Source organism: Hippopotamus amphibius, chromosome 7 (genome assembly GCF_030028045.1).
Source record: "Hippopotamus amphibius kiboko isolate mHipAmp2 chromosome 7, mHipAmp2.hap2, whole genome shotgun sequence".
Classification (NCBI taxonomy): Eukaryota; Metazoa; Chordata; class Mammalia; order Artiodactyla; family Hippopotamidae; genus Hippopotamus; species Hippopotamus amphibius.
Window position 1 is genome coordinate 292337 of NC_080192.1, and position 21894 is coordinate 314230.

At 64.4% G+C, this 21894-nt stretch overlaps 3 protein-coding genes across 3 annotated transcripts in view; 1 reads left to right on the forward strand and 2 right to left on the reverse strand.

Moving 5' to 3' along the window:
* Nucleotides 1–3422: 3422 nt before the first annotated feature.
* Nucleotides 3423–6010, reverse strand: MIOX (myo-inositol oxygenase). The gene is made up of 10 exons (XM_057741843.1): nucleotides 5981–6010; nucleotides 5498–5582; nucleotides 5222–5302; nucleotides 4982–5144; nucleotides 4765–4832; nucleotides 4530–4639; nucleotides 4387–4454; nucleotides 4250–4299; nucleotides 3789–3901; nucleotides 3423–3705 (listed from the first exon to the last, which is right to left on the reverse strand). Exons 2-10 carry the CDS (start codon nucleotides 5543–5545, stop codon nucleotides 3597–3599), a joined length of 810 nt encoding a protein of 269 aa, XP_057597826.1. The 5' UTR covers nucleotides 5546–5582; nucleotides 5981–6010; the 3' UTR covers nucleotides 3423–3596.
* Nucleotides 6011–9056: 3046 nt separating this feature from the next.
* On the reverse strand, nucleotides 9057–10143 carry ADM2 (adrenomedullin 2). The gene is made up of 2 exons (XM_057741844.1): nucleotides 10034–10143; nucleotides 9057–9450 (listed from the first exon to the last, which is right to left on the reverse strand). The coding sequence occupies exons 1-2, from the start codon at nucleotides 10141–10143 to the stop codon at nucleotides 9132–9134; spliced, it is 429 nt and encodes a 142-aa protein (XP_057597827.1). The 3' UTR covers nucleotides 9057–9131.
* Nucleotides 10144–14636: 4493 nt separating this feature from the next.
* Nucleotides 14637–21894, forward strand: part of SBF1 (SET binding factor 1) — a 28932-nt gene continuing 21674 nt past the window's right edge. The window contains 2 exon segments of the mRNA XM_057741286.1: nucleotides 14637–14837; nucleotides 21468–21553. Coding sequence (XP_057597269.1) covers nucleotides 14783–14837; nucleotides 21468–21553 — 141 coding nt within the window. The 5' untranslated portion in view covers nucleotides 14637–14782.

Here is a 21894-nt window from a genome sequence, read left to right on the forward strand (position 1 = left end):
CAAATTTTTCTTGAAAGCTAAGTGTTGTCATTGGCAATAAATGCTGTCGTTGTTTTCCTTGAAGTGACAGTCTCTCTTTGTCCATTTTTGAGGAAACGACCACCAAATCCCCAAGACTGAGTGACTGGGGTTTGTCTGTCCGTTGTTCTCAGGCCACACCGAGGTGGCCGTCCTGCTGTTGCCCCCACAGCGCTTCCTGTCCTCCCCAGCTTAAAAAAGAGCTGCACTCAAGGAGGAGACTTAACAGTATCAATAGCTTTTACTACCTCATCAAAGACATCCTTGGGAATTCCCTGGCTGTCCAGTGGTTAGCACTCTGCTCTTTCAGGGCCCGGGTTCAATCTGTGGTCGGGGAACTCAGATCCCACGGGCTGCACGGCACGGCCCAAGAGGAAAAAGGAAGACATTCTTAGGTAACACCGACCTTTTATTGAACTGCAAGAGTGCGCACTAGAGGGACATGGCCACGACCGCTGCCCCGTTGCGACATTCCGTCACCACGGGGATGCGGGCTCAGTGAAAAGGCTGTTTGCTCTGGGTGAAAACAGCAGTGACCTCGCAGGCACCTGACAGCCCAGAGTTCTGGGGCAGCTGGGCAGCCACGACCACACTCCGGGGTCTGGGCACAGTCACAGACCGTTTCTCTTTCAGTCCAGGCTTGGGCCTGACATTTAGGGATGTGAGCTTGTTGTATTTTTTTAGGCCATCAGTGCCCTTAGAAGCAGCCATCTTCCTCCAGTGCCTGCTCACGGTCCCCGTGGCCTGGCCAGAGTAACAAAGGCCATAATTAGCTGCTCTGCTCCTGCAGGCCACGAACCGCCAGATTCCCATTACCAGCAGGCCTTCCCAACCTTCAGCCCCAAATGGGCCTGATAACACACCCAAGATTCCTCTGAGACTCTGTTCTTGCTGCCACTCTCTTAGAAGAAACTGGCTCTTTTACACAGACGTGTGACTGATTAGAAAGGTGCTGGAAAACCTGAACCCTAGGCCGTGGATGTAGGTGGGAACCAGGGGCTGCCGCCAGCGTTGGCACAGGAGGAGCTGGAGGAGGGGCGGGCGCACCGAGACAGGGGGTCCGGGTGGTGCAAAGCAGAGCAGGCTGGAGGCAGGGCCAAGCCCCACCTGCCCTCTGCAGGCTCCGCAGCTGTCCCAGTGCCCCGAGGCCCCCAGCAAGGCCTGGCGGCCCCCTGGGTAGACAGAACTGTGGGAGCCCTGGCCCCCCCGCTGCCCTCCCCTCACCCTGGGACCTTTCGGAAGGCGGCCAGGCTAGGGTCTGCAGGGCCACAGAGAGGCCTGGGGACCCAGGGACGGGGCAAAGGTCCACTCCTGCTCTGCACTGGGGAGGCTTCCCTGGGATGGTCTCAGGATGACTTTGGACCCAGAGGGGGCAGTCTCTGGGTCCGGGGCTCATGTTTCTCTTCCCCACTGCAGCCTCCTCTGAGGCCTTCCTCCTCCCTGCTCTCAGGACGGCAGAGCGGCCCTGTGCCCACGTCCAGCCCAGGCTCAGAGCCCTCGGCCTGCCTCTCCAGAGCCCCCTGCACCCCATGAGCAGCTCTAGGGAGAGACCCCCTTGGCGCCCTGCACCTGCCCTGCTTGAGCGCAAAGGCTGGGAGGGGGCGCGGCTGCGGAGGCTGCCCAGGGATGGTGCAAGGGAGCCCAGGGCAGGTAGGAATTCTCCAGAAGGAAACACAGCAAGTGGGGAAGAGCTTGGGCAAAGCCTCTTGACACACGTGAGCCCATCCTCTCCCAATGCCAGCACACAGCTGGGCCGGGGTACACAGGGAGGCCAGAGTGGGGTTTGAGCGGGACAGGAGGGTCTGATCATGCGGCAGCCTGGGCGTGGCAGGGAGGGCAGTGGGCGACGCCACCGCCCACGGCCACAACCGGTGTACATTCAAGAAGTGATTGGGTCTTCAGCCCCAGCACGTGGATTTGCAATACCACCTCCCGCTCAGCGAAACAAGGCTCCTTGGAGAAAGGGTCAATTCCCCGTCTAGGGCAGCCACGGTCGCAAGTTGGAAAATGGCCCCCCAAGATGGCCACATTTGATCTCTGGAACTTGTGAGTGTAACCTTACTTGGAAAAAGCATCTTGCAGATATAAGGACAGACCTTGAGGTGAGGAGGTCCTCCGGGATAATCTGGGTGGACACTAAATCCCATCCTTATAAGAGGGACGGAGGGAGACAGAGAAGCAGCCGCGTGGAGGTGGGGAAGAAATAGGCAGCTGCCAGCCAGGCGGTGCTGGCTGCCACCTGAGGCTGCATCCTCCTGGAGCCTCTGGAGGAAGCACTGCGGACACCTTGATCTCAGACTTCCGGCTTCCTTCCAGAACTGGAGAGAATACATTTCTGTTGTTTTCAGTCACCAAGTTTGCAGGAATTTGTTAACGGCAGACAGGAAATTAACACAGTCTGGGCGTCTTGTTGCCAGACGACAAGACATCCCAGAGACCCCTGTGACCGTCAGGACCCCGGGGGCCCCCGAAAAGCCCCTCCCCAACCCTGTGTGCGCACCAGCAGGAATAACTCAAGCACAAACACGCTGAAATCTATGTGTTACTACGAAAGCAGACAACTCCCTCATGTCTGAAGGATGCTAGGGAACCAGCTCTTGCAAATGGTAAACTCAGAGAAAGACGGAGCGTTTCCTTCCCTCCGCTCCACACACAGCAAGCAAACAGCACCGGGGAGCTGCTCTTTATTGCTGGTGAGCGAGGCTGGAGCTGGAGCTGGAGCCCTGCTGTTCGCACGCTGTCCGGTGGAGGGGGTTCTTAGACCTGAAACTGCAGCACAGCAGCTTCTGACAACACAGAACTCAGCTGTGCTTCCTGATAAAGCACAGCCCCCACCTCTAGGGCACGCTTGCCCTCGACAACTCAAACCTGAATCTGATTAAGCCTCTAAATTCATTTACCAATTAGCAAGAAATACTGGAGGAAAATATTGATACCATGGGGACGCAATCCGCAAAATCCCAACGGGACGTCCCCAGATGAGCCCCTTTCTTCAAAGAAACAAACCGCCGGGAGAGGGAAGGCTGACGCCACACTGCAGCGTCGGGGGTGCAGACTTGTGGGATGAAAGCACAAGGAAAAGGAGGTGACTGCCAGCCAAGGGAAGGGCTGCACCTTGGGGCACAGGGAAGGCGAACGGGTGTCTCCTTGGGGGTCGGGTTCATGGCTTAACCTGAGCATTCATCATGTTTCCTGCAGAGACTGAGCCCAGAGAACTGGGTGGCTGTTTTCAGAACGTGGAGAGAGGCAGGGGGACCACAGGTGCTGACACCGGAGCTGGGAGGACGGCCAAGATGTCTGTGGCAGCAGGAACGGCTGGACACACGTATCCACGAGGCCTCAGAATCCCCGCCCCACCGCGAGCACCCTCGATACTCTCGGCCTGAATGAGGGTTTGAGGGTCAGATTCACGCGCTGCTTCAAGGTCTTTATTGCAACCAAGGAGGGGGGCCAACAGGGCAGGAGTGCAGGTGGGCACGTGTGGTCCCCTAGAAAGGCTGGGGTGGGTCGCCACTTTGCCTGACAGTGGCGGTCCCCCCGAGGCACCCAGCCGGCTGTGGGTGAGGTGGGCAGGCGGGTCACCAGCTCAGGACACCAGGGCAGTACTTGTCAATGAGCCCCTGGTAGTAGGGCCGCAGCTTGTCCATGTCTGGCAGGTCAGAGCGCTTGGTGTAGAGATCGAACTTGCTGCAGCGCAGAGAAACAGTGCCTCGTGAAGCCCCCTGAGTCCCCTCCTCACCCACGCCCCTACCCCATGGGCATGACCGTACTTGAACTCCTGCACCCAGGGCAACATGGCCAGGTCCCGCTCATTGCACAGCTGCTGGTAGTCGCCACCGGTGTGCCACGGGTAGAAGGAGTGGAATCGGATGATGTAGAAGGCCTGGGGCAGGAGGAGCCACATCCCACGCTCCAGGCTGCGCTGGGCTGGGATGGACTGTGCTGGGTCGGGCTGGGATGGACTGGGCTGGCTAGGATGGGATGGAGTGGGATGGACTGGGCCAGGTTGGGAAGGACTGGGATGAACTGGGCTGGAGTGGGATGGAGTGCGCTGGGATGGACTGGGCTGGGCTGGACTGGGCTGGACTGGGCTGGCTGGGATGGGATGGATTGGACTGGACTGGGCTGGGCTGGGCTGGGATGGATGGCCTGGGATGGACTGGGCCGGAGTGGGATGGACTGGGCCGATAGGCTGGGCCAGGCTCTGGGTTTGGTTCCCCCCCACACCTACCTCCGGTGGGAGGGAGAATTTGTTGAACTTCATCACCTGGTACATGTACTCTGTGGGAGAGAGGGTGTCACCACCAGGTACCCAGAGGGGTGGCCCGCACTGCAGTGCCCACCATTCCCGTCTCTAACTGGCCTCACCGTCATGGCCCCAGGACATGAGGACGTTCTCGAGCCCACAGTGGGGCTGGTACATGCCAAGCTCTGTGCTGCAGGGAGAGACGGAGGGTGAGGGGCCCGGGAGCGCCCTGCAGAGGGGGGGGGCAGCAGCGAGGGAGGTGCACCTGTACAGAGGGTCCAGGAGGTCAGGGTTGTCCTGGAAGGTGGAATCACAGAAAACCACAGAGGCCTGGGGCCGGCAGCCAACGGGGAAGGTGTCTCCAACGACTGCCCACTGGGGAGGGACAGGCGGCCGTGGTGGGCGTGACTGGCCTGCCCACCAAGTGGGTGTCCAAGCCCAGAGCCCAGGCTGCCCTGGGCCCCGCCTTGCCGACCCCCCACCCCCACCCGTCTCCTCACCTGGGGCTCCCCGGCCAGAGCCAGGACCTTCCCCAGGTCGTGCAAGAGCCCAACGAGGTGGAACCAGTCTGGGGGAGAGAGGGACAGGGCAGGCTAGAGGGGGTGCAGGGGCCAGGGCAGGGCACCAGCCCTGGGGCTGGGGTAGGGGCAGGGTCTGCTGGGGGAGAGCCAGACCCCCGCCCCCCCCCCCACCAGCCGGGGCGGGTGGCGAGCACACCCTTGTCGGGATGGGCCTTCCGGATGCCCTCGGCCGTCTGGAAGGCGTGGAAGGAGTTGGGGAAGTCCACGTCGGGGTCCGACTCGTCCACCAGCCCGTCCAGCATGTCCACAGCCTCCATGACGGTCATTCTCTTATAGGAGAAGCCCCCAAACTGGGCGTGCTGGGCCAGGAAAGGAGAGGTCAGCGCGGCCCCGGGGTCGGCCCTCGGGGGGTCCGGGCTAGGAGTCTGCCGGCTACCTTCCTCCTGACGAAGTCCACGGTCTGCCACGTGTGCATGAGCTTGTAGGTGGTGAAGACCCGGGCCAGGAGCGCGCCGCCCTGCAAGCCCCAGGGTCAGCCGGGCAGCTCGCCAGCCCCTGCCTTTCACACCCGGGGGCCACCGCCCCCCCAGGCCTGGCCCCAAGGCGGGAATGGGGTCCCCCCAGGGTGGCCCCTGGAGCCGTGCAAGGGGGCAGGTGCTGTCCTCCCCAGGGGCAGGAGAGGCAGGGGCGGGGGGGGGGCGAGTGTCCTCACCGTGTAGTTGCGGAAGCTGCCCTTGTCTTTGGCCGCCTCTGGCTCCATGTCAGGCCGGTAGCCCAGGGAAGGGCCTGGGTCCTGGCTGGGTGGGGGAGCGAACCCGTTTCAGCAGGACGCCCGCTCCACGCGGAAGGGAGGCCATCCCCGTGGGGGCACGGCCAGGCGTGGGCCCGCCGCAGGGCACAGCCCCTCCCCGGCAGCGGTCCCGGCCTGCCGGAGGCAAGGCTGCGAGCTCCCGGGGTCCTTCTCCGCAGAGCGGCCGCACAGACCCCCGCCCCGCCTCGGCCGCCTCGTCTCCTCAGGACCTGGGGCAGCAGGGAGCCGGGGGCTGGGCCCGTGACCCTCGCCCCGGCGAGACCACACGGCAGGCAGCAGGGGGACCTTTGACCTAGGTGTGCGGCCGGCAGACACCCGCCGGGAGAGGGCAGGCCCGGCCGCCCCTCCCCGAGGGGGCCGTCTGTGCGGGTCTGGGGTACTCACCACAGCCACCCTCCTCCTGGGCAGAGCGCCGCAGGCCCGTGTGCCCGCATATATGCCCACAGGTTACATAAGTGGCCGGACACCACCCGGCCCCTCGGCCTTGGCCCTCGGTAATGAGTGACCGTCCACCCCCAGCCCGCCTCTGAGAGTTAATGTGTCCAGCAGCCCCTGCGGCCCAGCCCCCCAGCCCCAGCCACGCTCAGCATCTCGGGAGCCACTGACCCGCCTGGGAGGTCGAGGCTGTTCTGCAGCCAGGCTCCGGCTGCTGCTCCCGGAGCTTTAAACCCCTCCAGGCCCGGCAGTGGGCCCCTCCCAACACCCTATCATCCCCAGGCACCTGGGATTTGGGGCAGGGCTTATCGCAGACAAAAGTACTTTGATAGTTGTTGAGACGGGACGGAAGCCTTTATTGACACTTGCTAGATCGGCTACATTGACCAGAGGGGAGGGATGTAGAGCCACCAGGCAGGGCGGGGGTGGGAGGGGAAACTGCCGGAGGCGCCGTCAAGGGTGGGGGGCACTCCCGATTCTGTCAAGGGTGGGATTCTCCAGGACACCGGGCGAGGCTGGGGGAGCCTCCGGCTCACGTTCGGTCCACGGGTCTCTGTCCGGCTCTCGGGGTGGGGGCAGAGGACAGCCCACAGCACCAGCCGTGCGTGGGCCCCGTCAGGCCGTGAGGACACAGCAGGGACCCCAGGGCCTGGAGCAGGCGGTCACCTCCTTCCCTCCCGCTCTGGAGAAGGGCGGGGCACGGAGCGGGCTCAGGGTCGCAGCGCCCGGGACGTGAGAGGGCAGCGGGCGAGGGCTGGGCTCTCCACGAGGCTCCTCCTGCGCAGGCGGAGAATCAGCTGGGGGGAGGCGGGGCCCCCACTCGCCCTGACGACGCGCTCTCGGCCCCTGTGCGCCCACAGCAGCTCCCCGGCCCCTGCGTGGACACCCCTCACTCACTGCACTTTTGAGGTGGGTTTCCTCTGCCTCCTCCCACTGGAATGTCAGCCCCTGGGGGTAGGGATGGTGTTGTACTCCCTGTTTCCACAAGTGCTCAACAAATATTTGCTGCAGGGATGGAGAGGGGACTCTTGGGGGGCGGTGTGGGGGCTGGAACCGTCACCCCAAAGCAGGTGCTGGTTTGGACCAAGAGAAGGAGCAAAGGGCCGACCAGTGGAAGTGGATGAGGGGTCAGGAAGAGGGAGAGGGGATGAGGAGGGAGAGGGGATGAGGAAGGAGAGCATGTTTTGGCTGCAGTGGGAGAGCGGCGGGTGGGGCAGCTGGGGGTCTTGGGGGCTGCCACCAGGCCTCCAGGCGGGGTGTCAGGCAATAGGTGGCCAGGACATGGCCTGGAGCTCAGCGGCCATGTGGATGCCCGTGTGATGCTGTGACCATGGCAGGTGACCGTAAGGAAAAGTGGCCCAAGGCTCAGGGAGCACCCGGTAAGGGCACCAGGCAGGGCAGCCCTGGGGGCCTCCTGGCAGTCTGTGTTGCCACGTGAAGGGTGCAGTGCAGCACGCGTTCCTGGCAGGGGCGCATCCTGTGTGGAGGGCCAGACCACAAGGGACTTTGCCCCCGGGCCGGACTCTCCCGGACTCAGCCCTGCTGAGCCCTCATCTTCCTCATCCCCCACCCCCCTGGCCCTGTGCCATGGCCCACCCTCCCTGCCTGCTCTACTGACACCCCTCAGGGACCACAGGCACCCGGCTCTGAGGCCCAGCTGCTGCCCGTTCAGCACCCCCCGACACGGCTGTTCCAGCCTCCCTAGGACATCCACGCCTCGCGTGGGCTGGGGGCCTGGGCGCTCTCAGATCCTTCCCTGGGGCCCCTCTCGCCCTCAGTTCACCTCCCCAGCGGGGCAGGGACCAGCCTGAACTGTCCCACGGGGCCTCGTGGAGGGAAGGTGAGCTGGAAGAGCGAGCACGGGGGTGGGAGCCCAGGTGGTGCTTCCGGGAGCCTCCCACCCTTGGGTGCGGGGGTCTGAGGGGCAGGCCTGCCAGCAACCCAGAGTGTGGGCTCTGTGGGTGGGCACTGCACTGACCGCGGGCACGTCCCTGATCTCTGGCTGCAGGGTCCAAATAAAGGCAGGGCTGCCCTCACAGCATGGCTGAGAGGCTGACGTGGCAAATGTGGATGAATTAAGGGCCGTAAGAACATCTGCTGAATAATGGAAACCACCTTCTGAACCCCATTTGGCACGGGGTGCCCGTGTTGCAGACTAGCACCAGGCTCTGGTGCTACAGCATGGAAAGCCCCTCCCTGCCACCCCTCCCACTCCCCCCACCCCCAGGGGTGAGGGCAGACACATACCAGGAGCTCCGCCCTCTGGCTGAGGACTTGTTCTTCTAATACTCTGAGGCCAGTCCCCTCCCCCAGGCTCCTAGCAGGCCGGCTCCAGCCTCCTGTTGTCCCCACACCTGGTCCCACTGGGTCCCCACGCCAGGCAGGATGGGGCTCAGGAAACCTCTGCAGCTCCGACCCTTGTTCGGCCATCCGTACCCCCCTTGAGGTGGTGGTGGTCCTGCCTTAACTGAGAAATCTGGGCCGGGAGATCTGCCCCCAGCCGACCCCACCCTGGAGAATGGGAAGGGTGTCCTGCCCTGCCCCAGAACCCCCACACCCTTTCCCCAGGGGCCCTCAGGGGACCCAGGCAGGGGTCTCCATTGAGCCCTTGGGCCTAGCCGGAGCACAGCGGCCAGCTTTAACTCTACCACGTCAGGACCAGCAGGGAAGAGGCCATGCTGGGCCAGCTCAGGGCTCCCCTCTCCCGCGTGCCCAGCGGTGGCCCAGGGAGCTCAGGTCCCTCGGGCAGACCCTCTCCTCTGCGGCCCTTTTGGGCATCTAATGCTGCCAACCGCCTCCGCTCAGCCCTGTCCCCCAAGCGTTACTCTCTCCAGGTGCAGAGCCCCTGAGTGTTCAGAGGCTGCTGGGTTCACGTGTGCGCCGGGCTTCTGCGTCCACAGTCACTCGAGGCTGGCTGCTGCAGAGCCTGGTGGGGGTAGGGTGGGGCGGGTGTCCTCAGGAGCCTGCAGCACTGTTCGAGTGACTGCTCTCTGCAGGAGCTGTGGGGCTGGTTCTGGGCCTGGGCCGGGGGCTCAGCTGCGGCTCTGGGGTTGGGGTGCAGCATCCCAGCGGGGACAGGCAGGGGGATGGCCTGCCCACCTCAGCCGTAGCTGTGGGGGCTGCTGGGGTCCACAGGGGCTGGGTCCCGTGGGCCAGCTGACCCGACAAGCTGCCAGAGGCGGTGGCTGAGGTTCTGCACCTGGCAGGTGCCCAGCGCACAGCCCACACGCAGGAGCTGGGCTCGGAGCCTGCGGGGACCCACATGTCGACCAGGGCCATGCCGGAGAGGCTGACCCACCGCAGGGGCCAGGCTGGCCCTCCTCTGGGGTTGGAAGGCCCGGTGCAGCTCCCAGACCACAGGCCGGGCTGCAGGGCGCCGGGGCTGCGAGCCACTGTGAGGAGTCCGGGCTGGGGGCTCCCTGCAGAGGGAGATGGAGGAAGTAAACCTGACGGTCCAGCCTTTCAGGGACCCATAAACCCACTCACTTTCCCTTCCGCACAGGCCTGGGCTCACGGCCAGGGGAAGCCCTCCCCACCCCTCAGCCTGGAGCGGGGCCAGGGGAAGCCCACAGGGCTCAGAGCCCGCCCGGCCCCCAGCCGTTCCAGCGGCCCACTCACCTGCACCTCCCTGGGCAAGGGGCCGCCCTGGCCTCTGCCGGCTACTGCGCTCAGCCCAGGGTGGGCTCCCTCTCAGCCCCTCCCCTGGGGCAGGGGGAGGCGGGCAGGCCCGGGACCCCTGCAGCCTCCTCTCCCACGGCCGACCTTTCCTTTTGAAGGGTCCGCTCTGTCAGTGGAGACGCCGGCATGCCATTGGGGGGGGGGGGGGGGTTGCTTCAGACCTGGGGGCTGGCCCTTGATCTCGGGGTGAGCCCCAGCAGCAGGGGGGCGTTTCCCCAACCGGGGCCGCGGGGGGGGGCTGGGGAGGGGCAGGGGCCGGAGGGGCCCCTCCCTGGCGCTCTGTTTTCCTGCCCCCGCAGCCAGGGCGCTGCGACAGCTGCTCACCTGCGTCGCGCGGGCAGCCGGCTCCCCGCCGGGCCGAGGGACAGCGCGCCCGGCAGCTGCAGGTACAGGAGGCTGATGCAACCGAGGGCGACCGCCGGGAGCCGCGCCATGCGGGCGGGGCGGAGGGGGCGGCCCGGGGCCGAGCCTCCGCTTCCGCCCGCACCTCGGCGAGGGTCTCGGGCGCCAGGCGGCGCGAGGCGGGCGGCGGGTCCCCGGGAGGCGGTGCGGGAGCCTCCGCCGTCCTGCCGGGCCGGGGCCTCCGCACCTCGGGGCTAAATAGTCCTCCCGGGAGGCGGGGCCGGACTCGCCGGCCGAGCGGGGCGGGATGCTCCCGCCGGGACCCCCCCCTCCCCGTGCGCCCGAGTCTGGGCCAAGGAGCGGCGGGCGGCCTGGCCAGAGGCGAGTTTTGAGACCCCTCTCAAGAGCGGCTGAGCCGCTCTATCCCTAAGAAGGCTACCCTCCGCCCGCCTCCCACTACCGAAGTATTAAAGGGTTTTCGTAAGAAGTTTAAATAAGTAAGACGTGAGAGGGGCTTCCCTGGTGGTCCAGTGGTAAAGAATCCGCCTTCCAATGCAGGAGACGCGGGTCTGATCCCGGGTCGGGGAACTGAGATCCCACGCGCCGCGTGCCACAACTACTGAACTCAGGCGCCTCAACTAGGGAGCCTGAATGCGGCAAATAACAGCACGCGCGCTCTGAGACCCGCGCGCCACAACTACAGGGCCCATGGACCCTGGAGCCTGCGCACCACAACTAGAGAAGAGAAAACCTGTGCGAGAGAAGCCGGCACGCTGCGACGAAGACCCCATGCAGCCAAGCAATCAATCAATCCAAGATAACAGCTTTCATGATATTCATTAAAAAAAAAAAGTAAGCAATGAGAACCTCTCATTGCCATCCTCTCCCAGGCCTGGACGGGTGCTCCGTGCTTGACGTTCTCTCGTGTGCGTGTTGTTAAGGGCGGGTGTGTCCTGCCTGTGTGCATTATACACACATGTATGCATATACAGGTACAAATATACGTGAACACAGAGACTGCCATTCTTTCTTATGGTGGCCCCTACACCAACAAGTAGGTGTTCTGTGACTTAACTGATCCTTTATTGGGCAGCAATTAGGTGATTTCCAGGCTTTCCAAGAGCAAGAGCCCTTCCTCATGAGCCCATGGATGTGTCCCTATAGCATACTTTCACAGATGTGGGAACTCTGGCTGAAGGTGAGCCCGTGTGTGTTGACAGATGGAGCCAAACTGCTCTCCACAAAGCTAATGCACTGTCAACCGATAATGGACTCGTTGCCAGGGTTCTTCATCCCTGTGTCATCTGAGAGGGGACAATTATCCCATCAGGCCCTCAGACATTTCTGATCATCTGAGCATCTCTGCATCCATTTGTACCTCCTCTTCTGTCTTCCCTGCCCCAGTCTTACTCCCTCTGTCGGGTCATCAGGAGTGACCTGGTCACTCTCTGTCCCTCCTTCTGCACACGCCACCGGAGCTCAATAAACATTAGCTGGGTGAATAAATCAACAAGTGGTGACCACCTGCCATGCTAAAGGGCTTGGCTTACCTCCTGAGGAGGGTAGGAAAGCATCAGCAGGTATTCTCATTTCTATTTATTTATTTTTACCAGAAGGGGTTGTGGTGATGTGATCACCTTTACATTAAAAAACTGGAGTTCAGCAGGGAGGTGGGTGCTGGAGAGCTGGCAGGAAGGGTGCAGTGGGGACGGAGTGGGTGGGTCAGAGAGGCAGAGCAGAGCAGCGGGGCAGATGAGGAGGGTCAGCGGGCCCGTCTGTTTGCCGATGCAGGGAGACTGAGGGGAGGGCTTAGCTACCTGGGGGACAGCCTGGCAGGGATGTCTGGCTGGCTTCCAGTGTCCTGGGACTAGAGCTAAAGAGAAGGCAGACCTGGAACACAGTCTGGGGAGTTTCGGAGCTGGCAAGGCTCTGGGAGGTGAGGAGCGTGGTGTGTCACCCACAGAGAATGCAGAGAGAGGACAGAACACGGCATGGGAAGAGGGGCAGGCAGAGGACCCCAGAGGTGGACCGGGTTCTGCAGCTGCTGCTTCTGCCACCAGCACCCCCATCCTCCCTCAATCTGCATCTGCAGTGCTGTCAGTCCCATCTTTCCAAAACACATGCGGTCATATCACTCACCCCACCAATAAAGAAAAAATAAATCAAAATCTCCAGTCTCTTACATCAGGTGGAAGTAAGCCTCAGCGATAGTCCTAGGCCAGCATTCTTTCTCTCAGGACACTTGCTGCCATCACCAGCAGGCCTAAGTTCCCATTTCCCTGGCAGCCCACGGGCAGCGTGTCCTCTGGCCTCAGCCTGGAAGCTTATTTCACCCCTATCCTTCCTGACTGGATCAGAGACCCCCTGTGATCTCACAGCCCCTGCACAGCATGGCTCATGGCACCTGTGGTCTGTAACTGTCCACGTGCCCCCTGAGGGGAAATCCACGGGCTTCCCCACTGATCCTCGGTGGAGGAGCCGCTTCTGCGGAGCGACAGGCTGGCCACCGGAGCACCACTCACCCATGGAAGGTGCAAGAAGCAGACCAGAGTTCTCCTGGTGAGCAGGGACTGGGCCACAGGAGTCGGGCAGTGCTGGTGACAATGGAGGAATGCTTTAGAGAAGTCAGAGTGGGGCAGGACAAGCGAGGGTGGCCATTGGCTGTGAGGTTTTGCTGGAATGTTTTCAGATGGGAGAAACTGAGTTTAACCCCGACGGTGAGGATCCGTAGAGAGGGACACAGAGAGCAAACGGCCACAGGTAGGGAGGGGGCAGGAGGGGCAGAGCCTCTGGCGTAGCTGGTGGGGGGGCGGAGGTAGGGGAGGGGACCAGACTTGGGGTAAGGCAAGTCTGTTTCCTCTGTGAAGGAGGGCAGTAGGGTCACCTCTGAGACACGGCAGAGGGGGTCAGAGGTTTGAGAAGGCCACAGAGGGAAGCGAGCTGACCAGACGTCGGCAGGCTGGGCAGTGGGGCTGCGGTGTCCCTGTGGCCACTCTGCAGCAGCTGGCACGGCAGGCCCGGAGGAGACGGATGGGCAGCACTGTGTGTGGCTGGGGTTTGCCAGATGGGGACAGTGAAAACAGTCGGGGAGGCGGGGGCAACGATGTTGGCAGGATGACAGGTGATTGGAGCCACGCTGGGTGGGGGTAAAAGGATGGAAGGAGGAAGCCGAGGGGCCCACGGGACTGAACACCTCCGAGGGTGACATGGAGAGTGTGTTAGCAGGGAACTTGAGTGGGGGTGTCATGGTCTAGAAGTGACCCCAAAGCTACCCTTGACCCTAAGGTGCCTCAGAGAGGGCTCTTTGCAAGGAGGGTGTGAGGGTCGGGGAAAAGGGAGTGCAGGGTCCCCACCGTCTCTGCGGGAGAGCCAGTCCTGGGCTCAGGCATCAGGCCAGAGGGCTTGCCGGGGACACTGCCTGCCCATGCACAAGCTCAGTGGTGTGGTGATGTGGTGGTGAGGACCTTTTCGGGTGTAAGTGACAAAAACCAACTCAAGATAGCTGCGGCAAAAAGGAGGGGTTCTCAGCCTCTCTGCCTAGTACCCTACGGAAGCAGAAGAGGCTGTGGCTGGGCCTGTGCCCAGGTCTGCTCTCTGGCTTGGGTTCCACTCACGCTCCAGGCTGGCCCCTGCGAGCAGGTGGGGCAAGAACGCCAGCAGTTTGTTCCTTCCTAGGTTCTTTCTCTTTTTTTTAAAGATTTATTTATTATTCATTTATGTGCTTTTGGCTGCGTTGGGTCTTTGTTGCTGCGAGCGGGCTTTCTCTGGCTGTGGGGAGGCGGGCTGCTCTTCCGGGGTCCCCTGCGTGGGCAGGCGGATTCTTGGCCACCGCGCCACCAGGGAAGTCCCCTTCCTAGGTTCATCCAAAAACAAGCTCAACCCTGCCTCCCCCCCCCCCCAGCCCGTCTGCGCGCAGCCCTGAGGCCCCCCCGCCCCAACTCCGCTCCTCGCGGGCTCGGCCCTAGGCTCTGCGTCCCCCTCGCCCATCCTGTGCCGCTGCGGGGGAGGCCCTGGCCGGCGCCGGCCCCGGCCCCGCGGCTGGTGGGCACCGCCAAGGAGCCCCGAGTGGTGCGGCCTCCTCCCAAGCCGCGCACCCGCACCCCGGCGCCTCACGGCCTAGAACCCTGCCCTTTACGGCCGGACTGCGGCGCGCCTGTTTGGAAGCGCGCGTGTTAAGCGTTTCACCTCCTTGAGACTGGGCTCCACGTGGGGCCAGAGCCCTCCTCGGGCCGGGAAGCCCAAGGGCAGGGCCTGGCACCCCCAGCACCAGGCTGGCGGCGCCGGGGCGGAGAGCCCCGGGAGGCGCCCGCTCTCCAGACGCAGCGCGCTCAGGGGCGGGGCCCGACCCCCCTCCGCCCTGCGTGGGAGCCGCGGCCGCGAGGCGCGCTGCGGCCCGGGCGGCGCCTGCCGCTGACCCGCGGGAGCCGCCGTCGCCGTCACCGCTCCGGGACGCTGAGGGGCAGAGTCCCGCCCCCGGGCCCCGAGCCCGCGCCGCTGGCCCAATGAGGGCACGCCGCTCCGGTCCCCGCCCACCGCGGGGCGGGGCGAGGCCGCGCAGGCGCGCGGCGCGGCCGGGCGGGCCGGCTGGCTGGGAAGATGGCGGCGGGAGCCCTGGCCGCCGCGGCGGAGCGGGCCCGGGGCGTCCGGGGTGCGCGGGCCGGGGCCGGGGCCGGGCCATGAGCGCGCCGTCCTCGCGTCCCCGAGCCGCGGAGCCCGCCCGCGCCCCTCGCCATGGCGCGGCTCGCGGACTACTTCGTGCTGGTGGCGTTCGGGCCGCACCCGCGCGGTGAGTGCCGGCGCGCGGCCGAGGGCCCGGGACCCGGGGCCGGGAAGGGCCGGCGGGGCAGCCCCAGGGTCGGCCAGGCACCTGCCTCGCTGGGTTCGGGGCCCGGGGTCGGGGGTCACGGAGGGCCGGCCTCCCCGAGGTGGGCAGCGCGGCGAGACGGGGCGGGCCGAACCGGGCCGGCTGCGCCTCGGCGTCGCCCCGGGGGTGGGAGGGCCCCGGGGCGGCTCGGCCTCCCGAGCCCCAGTGGGGCGGGGTGGGCTCTCTCCGCCTTGGCCGAGTGCCGGCGGCTCTGCCTCCAGGGGCACGGACCGCTCACTTGCAAGCCCCTCCTCTGACCCCCCCAGCGCCTCTGATCCGGAGCGTCCGGCCCCCGTGCCACGTCTGAGGCCCAGGAGGCTGGGGGCGTGCAGAGGAGGGTGGGGTTCGGGACTACTTGCAGAGGTGGTGTTTGAGCTGGAACTCGGAGGACTTCAGGAGCAACCGTGGGGAGGAGAGAGAAGAGGGTTCCTGGCAGAGGGCCTGACCACTTCATGCCTACAGGCCGAGCCCTGGGTGGGGGATCGGTGTGGTGACTGGTGCCAGTGGCCAGGAGGTCCGTGTCTAGGGTCAGCGCCTGTGTCTGAGAGCCCTTCAGCCCAGAGGGTGGGAGAAAACAGCCTGACAGTGACATCAGCAACAGCTGTGGAGACGGCCGCGTCGGGGAGTGCGCGCGGTGTGCCAGGCCCCGCACAGCCCTTTGTGTGCGTGAGCTCACGTCTTCCTCCCAGCAGCCCACCAGGCTTTCCCTGTTATGGCCCCATCTGTAGTGTAGAGTCAGGCAGAGAGGTGGAGTGCCTGGTCTGAGCCCCCACAGAGGGGCCGGGACTCACCCTCAGGCTAACCCAGAGCCAAGCTGTGGGCTCAGATCCCAACTGCAGGAGGGCGTGCATGTCACTGGGGGTGGTGGGGTGGCTGTGTGGTCGGGCTGGGGCTGAACCTTGAGCCTGAGGGTGGGGTCAGGACCCCCAGTCTACCCGCTTCCTGTTGCCCCACCTGCCACTGTCACGGTCCGGGATCTGTACTTTCTCTCCTGTTTGCTTTTCTTCTTCCTGAGCCTGTACCTGCTGGACGCCGCGCTCTCCAGACCCTCCTCGTGCCCTTCCACTCAGCCCTCCTCCTCCTCTCTGCTGCGTGTGTCGCGTCCGTCCTGACCCCCTCACGCGTGAGCCTGTCTCTCGCTCCAGGGAGGGAGTTCTTGTGGGCGAGGGCCGGTTGTCCCCATGCTGCAGGTGCGCACGTCAGGCTCCCTGTCAGTGTTGTACAGGCCCAGAGGGAGAGCCGTCTGCTCCAAGGCACATGGGGAGGGGGCAGTGAGGAGGCCGTGCCACCTGCAGCGGAGGGGTGAACGGGATCCAGGGAGACAAGGCTGGCCAAGGTGCTGCCCCAGCGTGAGGACCCCAGGGCTGGGTGCTGCGTGAGTAGAGTGGACGTGGAGGCTGACGATGCTGCGGGCAGTGTGGGGAGCCTGAGGAGGCAGAAGACAGGCGGGAGACACACTGATGGTGGTGGCAGCTGGAGTGAAGGTTAGGGAGTTGAGAGGAGGCATGGGTGGGTTCCACAGCAAGCTGGCTGGAGCCACGTGGGCGGTGGGCACCCCAGGTGTGTGTGGCCTCTGAGCAGGACAGGGGAGAAGGCTGGTGCCCACAGTGCCTGCTCACCCTGAGTGACAGGAAGGAGCGATTCTCAAGATGTCCCCTGCAATGGGGCTGGGGGGCCATGGAGCCCCCTAGCCACTGCCCTCTGAGATCAGAGCTGGTCAGGTGCTGGCTGGCCACCCAGCCTCAGGACCTCCCTTGGCAGGACGGGTCCATCCCTGTGAGGAAAAAGCCCACAGGCTGGAGCCCTGGCTGAGGGGCCGAGGGCAGAGAGCGGTGGTGGGGGAGTCTGAAGCAGAGTAGTACCGCGTGAGGCTCAGTGGTCCCTGCTTTGCCACTGAATACCCCTGTGACCTGGGGCTGGTCTGCAGGCCCACTGCATCTCAGTTTCCTCATCTGGGAGCAGGATGAGTCACACAGGACTCACAGGCTGCCTTGAGCACTAGGTGGACATGCACACGTGAAGCTGCTCACACAGGAGCTGCGGGACGTGTGTCTTGTTCGTGCTGGACAGCAGGTGAGTGGACCCCCCTCGGCACAGACCGGGGGCACCTCTGCAGGAGGTGGAGGACGCTTGTGTGGTGGCAGTCCTGGGACACTAGGGCACGACACAGGAGCTCTTGGGTTCAGTGGGAACGGTGGGAGTGGTGGAAGTCTTGTCCTTGGCCTGGATCTGGACATCCTGTCCAGAGTTGCAGGGTGCAGGGCCTGGGTGCTGAGGCCCGGAGTCCTACCTGAGGGAGCATCCTGGTTTCGTGGTTACCACCTGGCAGACTGCTCCAGGCAGGAGGGTGGGGAGGGGGTTCGGTGGGACCCTTTCATTCGTCTCGGGGGGTGCAGACTCCTCCCCTGGTAAGTTGGGGGAGCGCCTCCGCTAAGGACATGGGTTTAGCACCTTTTGCACCCTGGCCCAGCTCTGGGACATCATGGGGCAGAGAGACCACCACGCCCAGTTCCTGGCCAGGGAGGGCCCCGATGGTGGTCACCTGATTTAGCGCAGTGTGACTGGTGCTGGGGTGTGTCTTTGGGAGCAGGAGACACTTTTGACCTGACCAGGTGGCCAAGTACATATCTGCCAGGGAGGAGGGGCTGGACCCCTCCTGGTGCTGGGGGTTCCACCCCCAAACATCTGAGAAGCAGACTTTCCATCGCTGAACTGGCCCCTTTTGGTGCTGACCGTGCTGAGCTGGCCACATGCCTCGGCCCCGTCTCCTCTCCCCACCCATGTTCCTGCCCTCTCTCTGGAGCAGGTTGGGGCTGTTTGGGATGGCCTCGGCTGGCTCCCAGCCCCACCCTGGGAGCCCAGAGGGTCCCAGGCCTTGGGTCAGAGCCAGTCTGGTTTGACTGGGGAGGTTGGAGAGGTGGCAGCCCTTCTGTACTTGTTCCGTGCTGTGGCCAGCTGGGCGTGGCCTGTGTGCAGAGGTTCGGGTGGGTGGAGCAGCCGGAGGTGCTGTCCTTCCTACGGCTGGGCTGGTCTCAGGGCATGTGTGCCGGGTGTGGGGAGGGGCAGGCAGAGGAGGCGGCCATCCTCCCTCGCCTCTGCCCGCGGCACATGCTGGCCTGGGCCGGCCCGGGCATCGCAGCCTGGCACTGGTGACGGCGTGGCCTGCAGATGACAGACGCGAGCTCTGTGTTCTCCACCGCGGGGCTGGCTGTGGGGACGTGGCTGCGAGAGGAAGCTCTTGTCCCCGTCTGTGTCTCAGGGGCCCTCTGTGCCCTTGCTCCTAGGGCTCCCCAGAGTCCCGCCCTGTGACGCACAGCGGTGCTGGTTGGATCAGCCCTGTTACCCTGGGGTGGGGGTGCCCTCCCTCCTGTCTACCCCAAGGTGGGGCAGCTCTGCTGGGGCAGGGAACTCAGCTGCTGTCGGTGCTCTTTGTGGCCTCAAGAGTTCGAGTGGGTGGGGGACACTGGGAGACGTGGCAGAGTCCTACCCCCACCCCCAGGATGCAGGCCAGGAGCCAGGTTGCAGCCTGGCCCCTGTTGCCACAGAGCTCAGGTGTGGGCTGGGGTCTCAGAAGGGTGAGGGAGTCAGGACACATCCCCAGGGCACCCTTCCAGGGAGGGTCGGTGTGCCCTGGTGTGCCTTGGGGCTCCGGAAGCTGCCCTGTACTTCTTACTGAGGAACCTGTTTGCTTGTGGGGTGTGAGCGGGGCTGGGTGTGGGGGAGGGTGGCGCATGGCTGTCTGTGATGAGCCAGCCCTCACTGGGCCGAGGGCCGGGCCGTGCGCGGGTGCGGCGCTGGACACAGAGACGTACAGCTTCTCGCTTGTGCAGCTCTTATCTGGCCCAGCTGGCCAACAGGTGCACGAGGAATCCCAGAAGGCTGTGGTAGAGGGTGGGAGGTTCTTGGTGTCCCACTGCAGTCCGCAGACTTGAGCAGGGCGCAGAGAGCTGGCTAGAGGAGGTGACGCTCTTTGGGCTGAGACCTGAGGGCCAAGTGTGGGACCATCATGCCCCAGAGGAGGAGCTGGCAGGGAAACGCACCCCCCCTCCCTCCCCCGGGCCACCTCCGTAGGTGGCGAGGACACCTCCAGGAAAGCCTGCACTTGGTTCTTTGGAGGGTGGAGCCCTGCATGTGGGAGTAGATGTTCCACACGATGAATGGGGTACGGAGGGTGGACCTTGGCGGGTGGCCAGCCGTTCTGCCCGCTGCTCTTGGGGAGAGGCTGCAGAGAGCAGCCCTCTGAAGGCCACCTGCCCCCTGGCTTTGGGAGGGGGGCTGTGGGGCAGAGGCTGCTGTTGCCATCTGCACACACCCCCTTTCCTTCCTCCGCCTGCTGCCTCGTGGCAAGAACTGGGTGAGCCCTGGGTGCCAGCCAGGGCTGAGCCCAGATGGTGGTTTGGGGCTGCACACAAGCCGGCCTGGGGGAGTAGACGGGGGAGGAGCCACAGTTCAGGGTGAGCCACCTGGGCCTGTTGGGGATGGCCCTTGGGGGTAGGCCTGGAAGGACCCTGGGGACTTCGTGTGTGTGTGTGTGTGTGTGTGTGTAGGTAGGTGGGTAGGTGTGGCTCCAGCCGACACCTGTCCTCCTCCACCCCATCTTGTCTGCCACCTCGTCTCTGTGTCAGTGGTGAGAGGGGGAGGGGAGCAGGAAGCTGAGGTTTTCTGAGTCAGAGTCACGGCCCCTCACTACCCCCCTCCCCCAGCCAGCAGCAGCCTGCCTGCTACAGACCTTCTTGGCACTGCCTCTGTGATCCTGGAGGGTAGTGGGCTCCTGAGATTGCAGCCCAGCTCCTCTGCCTTCTGGGGGCCTGGGGAGTGTGTGCCGTTGGGCTGCTGGGGTCTTTTTGCCAGAGCCCAGGCATGTACCCAGGCCCCCAGCTCTGTCTGAGGCTCCTGTGCCCATTCAGGTCACAGGTGCACCAGACTGGCTGGTCGTGGGACTGCATCTCATAGGTCCTCAGAGGCTGCACATGGCTTTCTGGGCCTTCCCTGTCCGCCTCTGCTCTTCTGTTGGTGTGGGCAGCAGTGTTGAGGCTGGTCTGAGTGGAGGGTGGGACCTGCTTGGGGAGTGTGGGAGGTAAAGGTGGAGGGCTTTTGTCTCTCCTGCTTGGAGCTGCTGCCATGGTGGGTGAGAGTTGGGGGAAGGATAGAGAGCCCTGTCCATCCTCCACGAGGCCCACGGCGGGAGGACTTCCCTGACTGGGCCCTCATCACGCCTCCAGGTTTGGCTCCACAGCGGGTGGGTGAGAGGCAGGGGCCTCCGCTGGCCCTGCCCGTGTGGACGGGACCTGGGAGCCGTGCCCTGGGCGCGGAGTGGGGGAGCAGACCAGAGGGGGCTTGCAGGAGTGGAGGGGGTCTGTGGGGAACACGGTGGGGGGGCAGGCAGGCTGGGGGTGCAGAGACGTGCCCTTCCCCCTGGCCCGGGGACCCTCAGGGCCACACACGGCAGCCTGGTCTGTGGCTGTGTGCACGGTGGCCTTGCTGGTGGGGAGCAGGCCTGTGTGCTGCCACCTTCAGGGCTCAGGGGAGCGCCCCTTCCTGCCAGCCCCACCCCTCTGGCTGTCTTCTGGGGCCTTTACTGGTCCCATCTGCCTCTGAGGCCTGGGCACAGGCGCTCTTTCCCGACCAGACGGCGGGGGAGACCTCTGCACCTCTTGAGTGGGCCCAGGGCTGGCGGGTGAGGCGGAGGCAGGGAGCAGGGCTGTGGGCCGAGTGCCTGAGCCGGGGGCTGGCTGTGGGACCGTCGGGGACAGTTCTCCCTGCTGGAGGGGCAGGTGCCGTGCAGTGGGGCTGGGACGCTGGCCTGTGGCGGGTGTGGGTTCTGGCTGGGGGTGTTGACGCGGTGGGTGGGACCCGGGGTGGGGGAGTGGGGGTGAGAGCAGGGAGTATACCCCCCCACACTCCCCTGGGCTGTTTTTGGTTTTGTTTTTTTTGAGGCTCTCACAGTTTATTTTATTGTTTTAATTTTCCAGGTCATTGAAAAAATTTTTATTGGAGTATAGTTGATGTATAATGTTGTGTTAGTTTCTGGTGTACAGCAAAGTGAATCAGTCATACATGTACACACATCCACTCTTTTTTAGATTCTTTTCCCATAAAGTTCATTACAGAGTGTTGAGTGGAGTTCCTCGTGTTATACAGTAGGTCCTGGTTAGTTACCTGTTTTGTACATGGTAGTGTGTCTATGTCAGTCCCAATCTCCCAGTTGATCCCTTCCCCCCCGTGCCCCTGGTGGCCATAAGTTTGTTTCCTGCATCTGTGATGGGGCTCCTGTGCTCTCTGTGCCTGGCCCAGCCAAGGGCTCGTGGGGACCCCAGCCCCACAGCAGGGGCTTCTCTCCGCGCCCTCTAGTGGTCCCGGGGGCTGTGGCTGCCTCGTGGCCTCTCCTCACAGGACTGTCTTTAGGGAAACCACAGGTCTGGGAGCTGGGGCTGGTCTGGTGCCAGATGAGGGCCAGGGTGGGTGCGATGTCTCCACTCGGACCCTCGAGGCTCATGACGGGTGGGGCGTCTGGGGGGTGGGAGGTGCCCTGACCCCTGCTCCTGTCCTCAGGGAGTGGGGAAGGCCAGGGCCAGATCCTGCAGCGCTTCCCGGAGAAGGACTGGGAGGACAACCCGTTCCCCCAGGGCATCGAGCTGGTGAGTGGGGGTGCTCCCCAGGGCCTGGAGCCGCGGGCTGGGGTGCTGAGGCGGCGGGGGCTGTACTGGAGGGCAGGCGGCGGGGCGTGGGCTTGGCGGCCGGTGCTCGGTGCCACGTCGTGTTGCGTTGTCCTCCCTCAGGACCGTGTCCTGCATCGCAGGGTCCTCGCTCCACACGGTGAGGGGAGCGGGCTGACGTGCAAGGGGCAAGGCCCGTGGGTCCCAGGGCAAGGTGCTGCTGGCTGCACTGGAAGCCGGCCTCCAGGCCCTGGCTGTGCGGTCCCTGGAGGGCGGGGGCTGGAGGGAGCTGACTGCTGACCCGCGGCCCCTTCGCTCCCCGT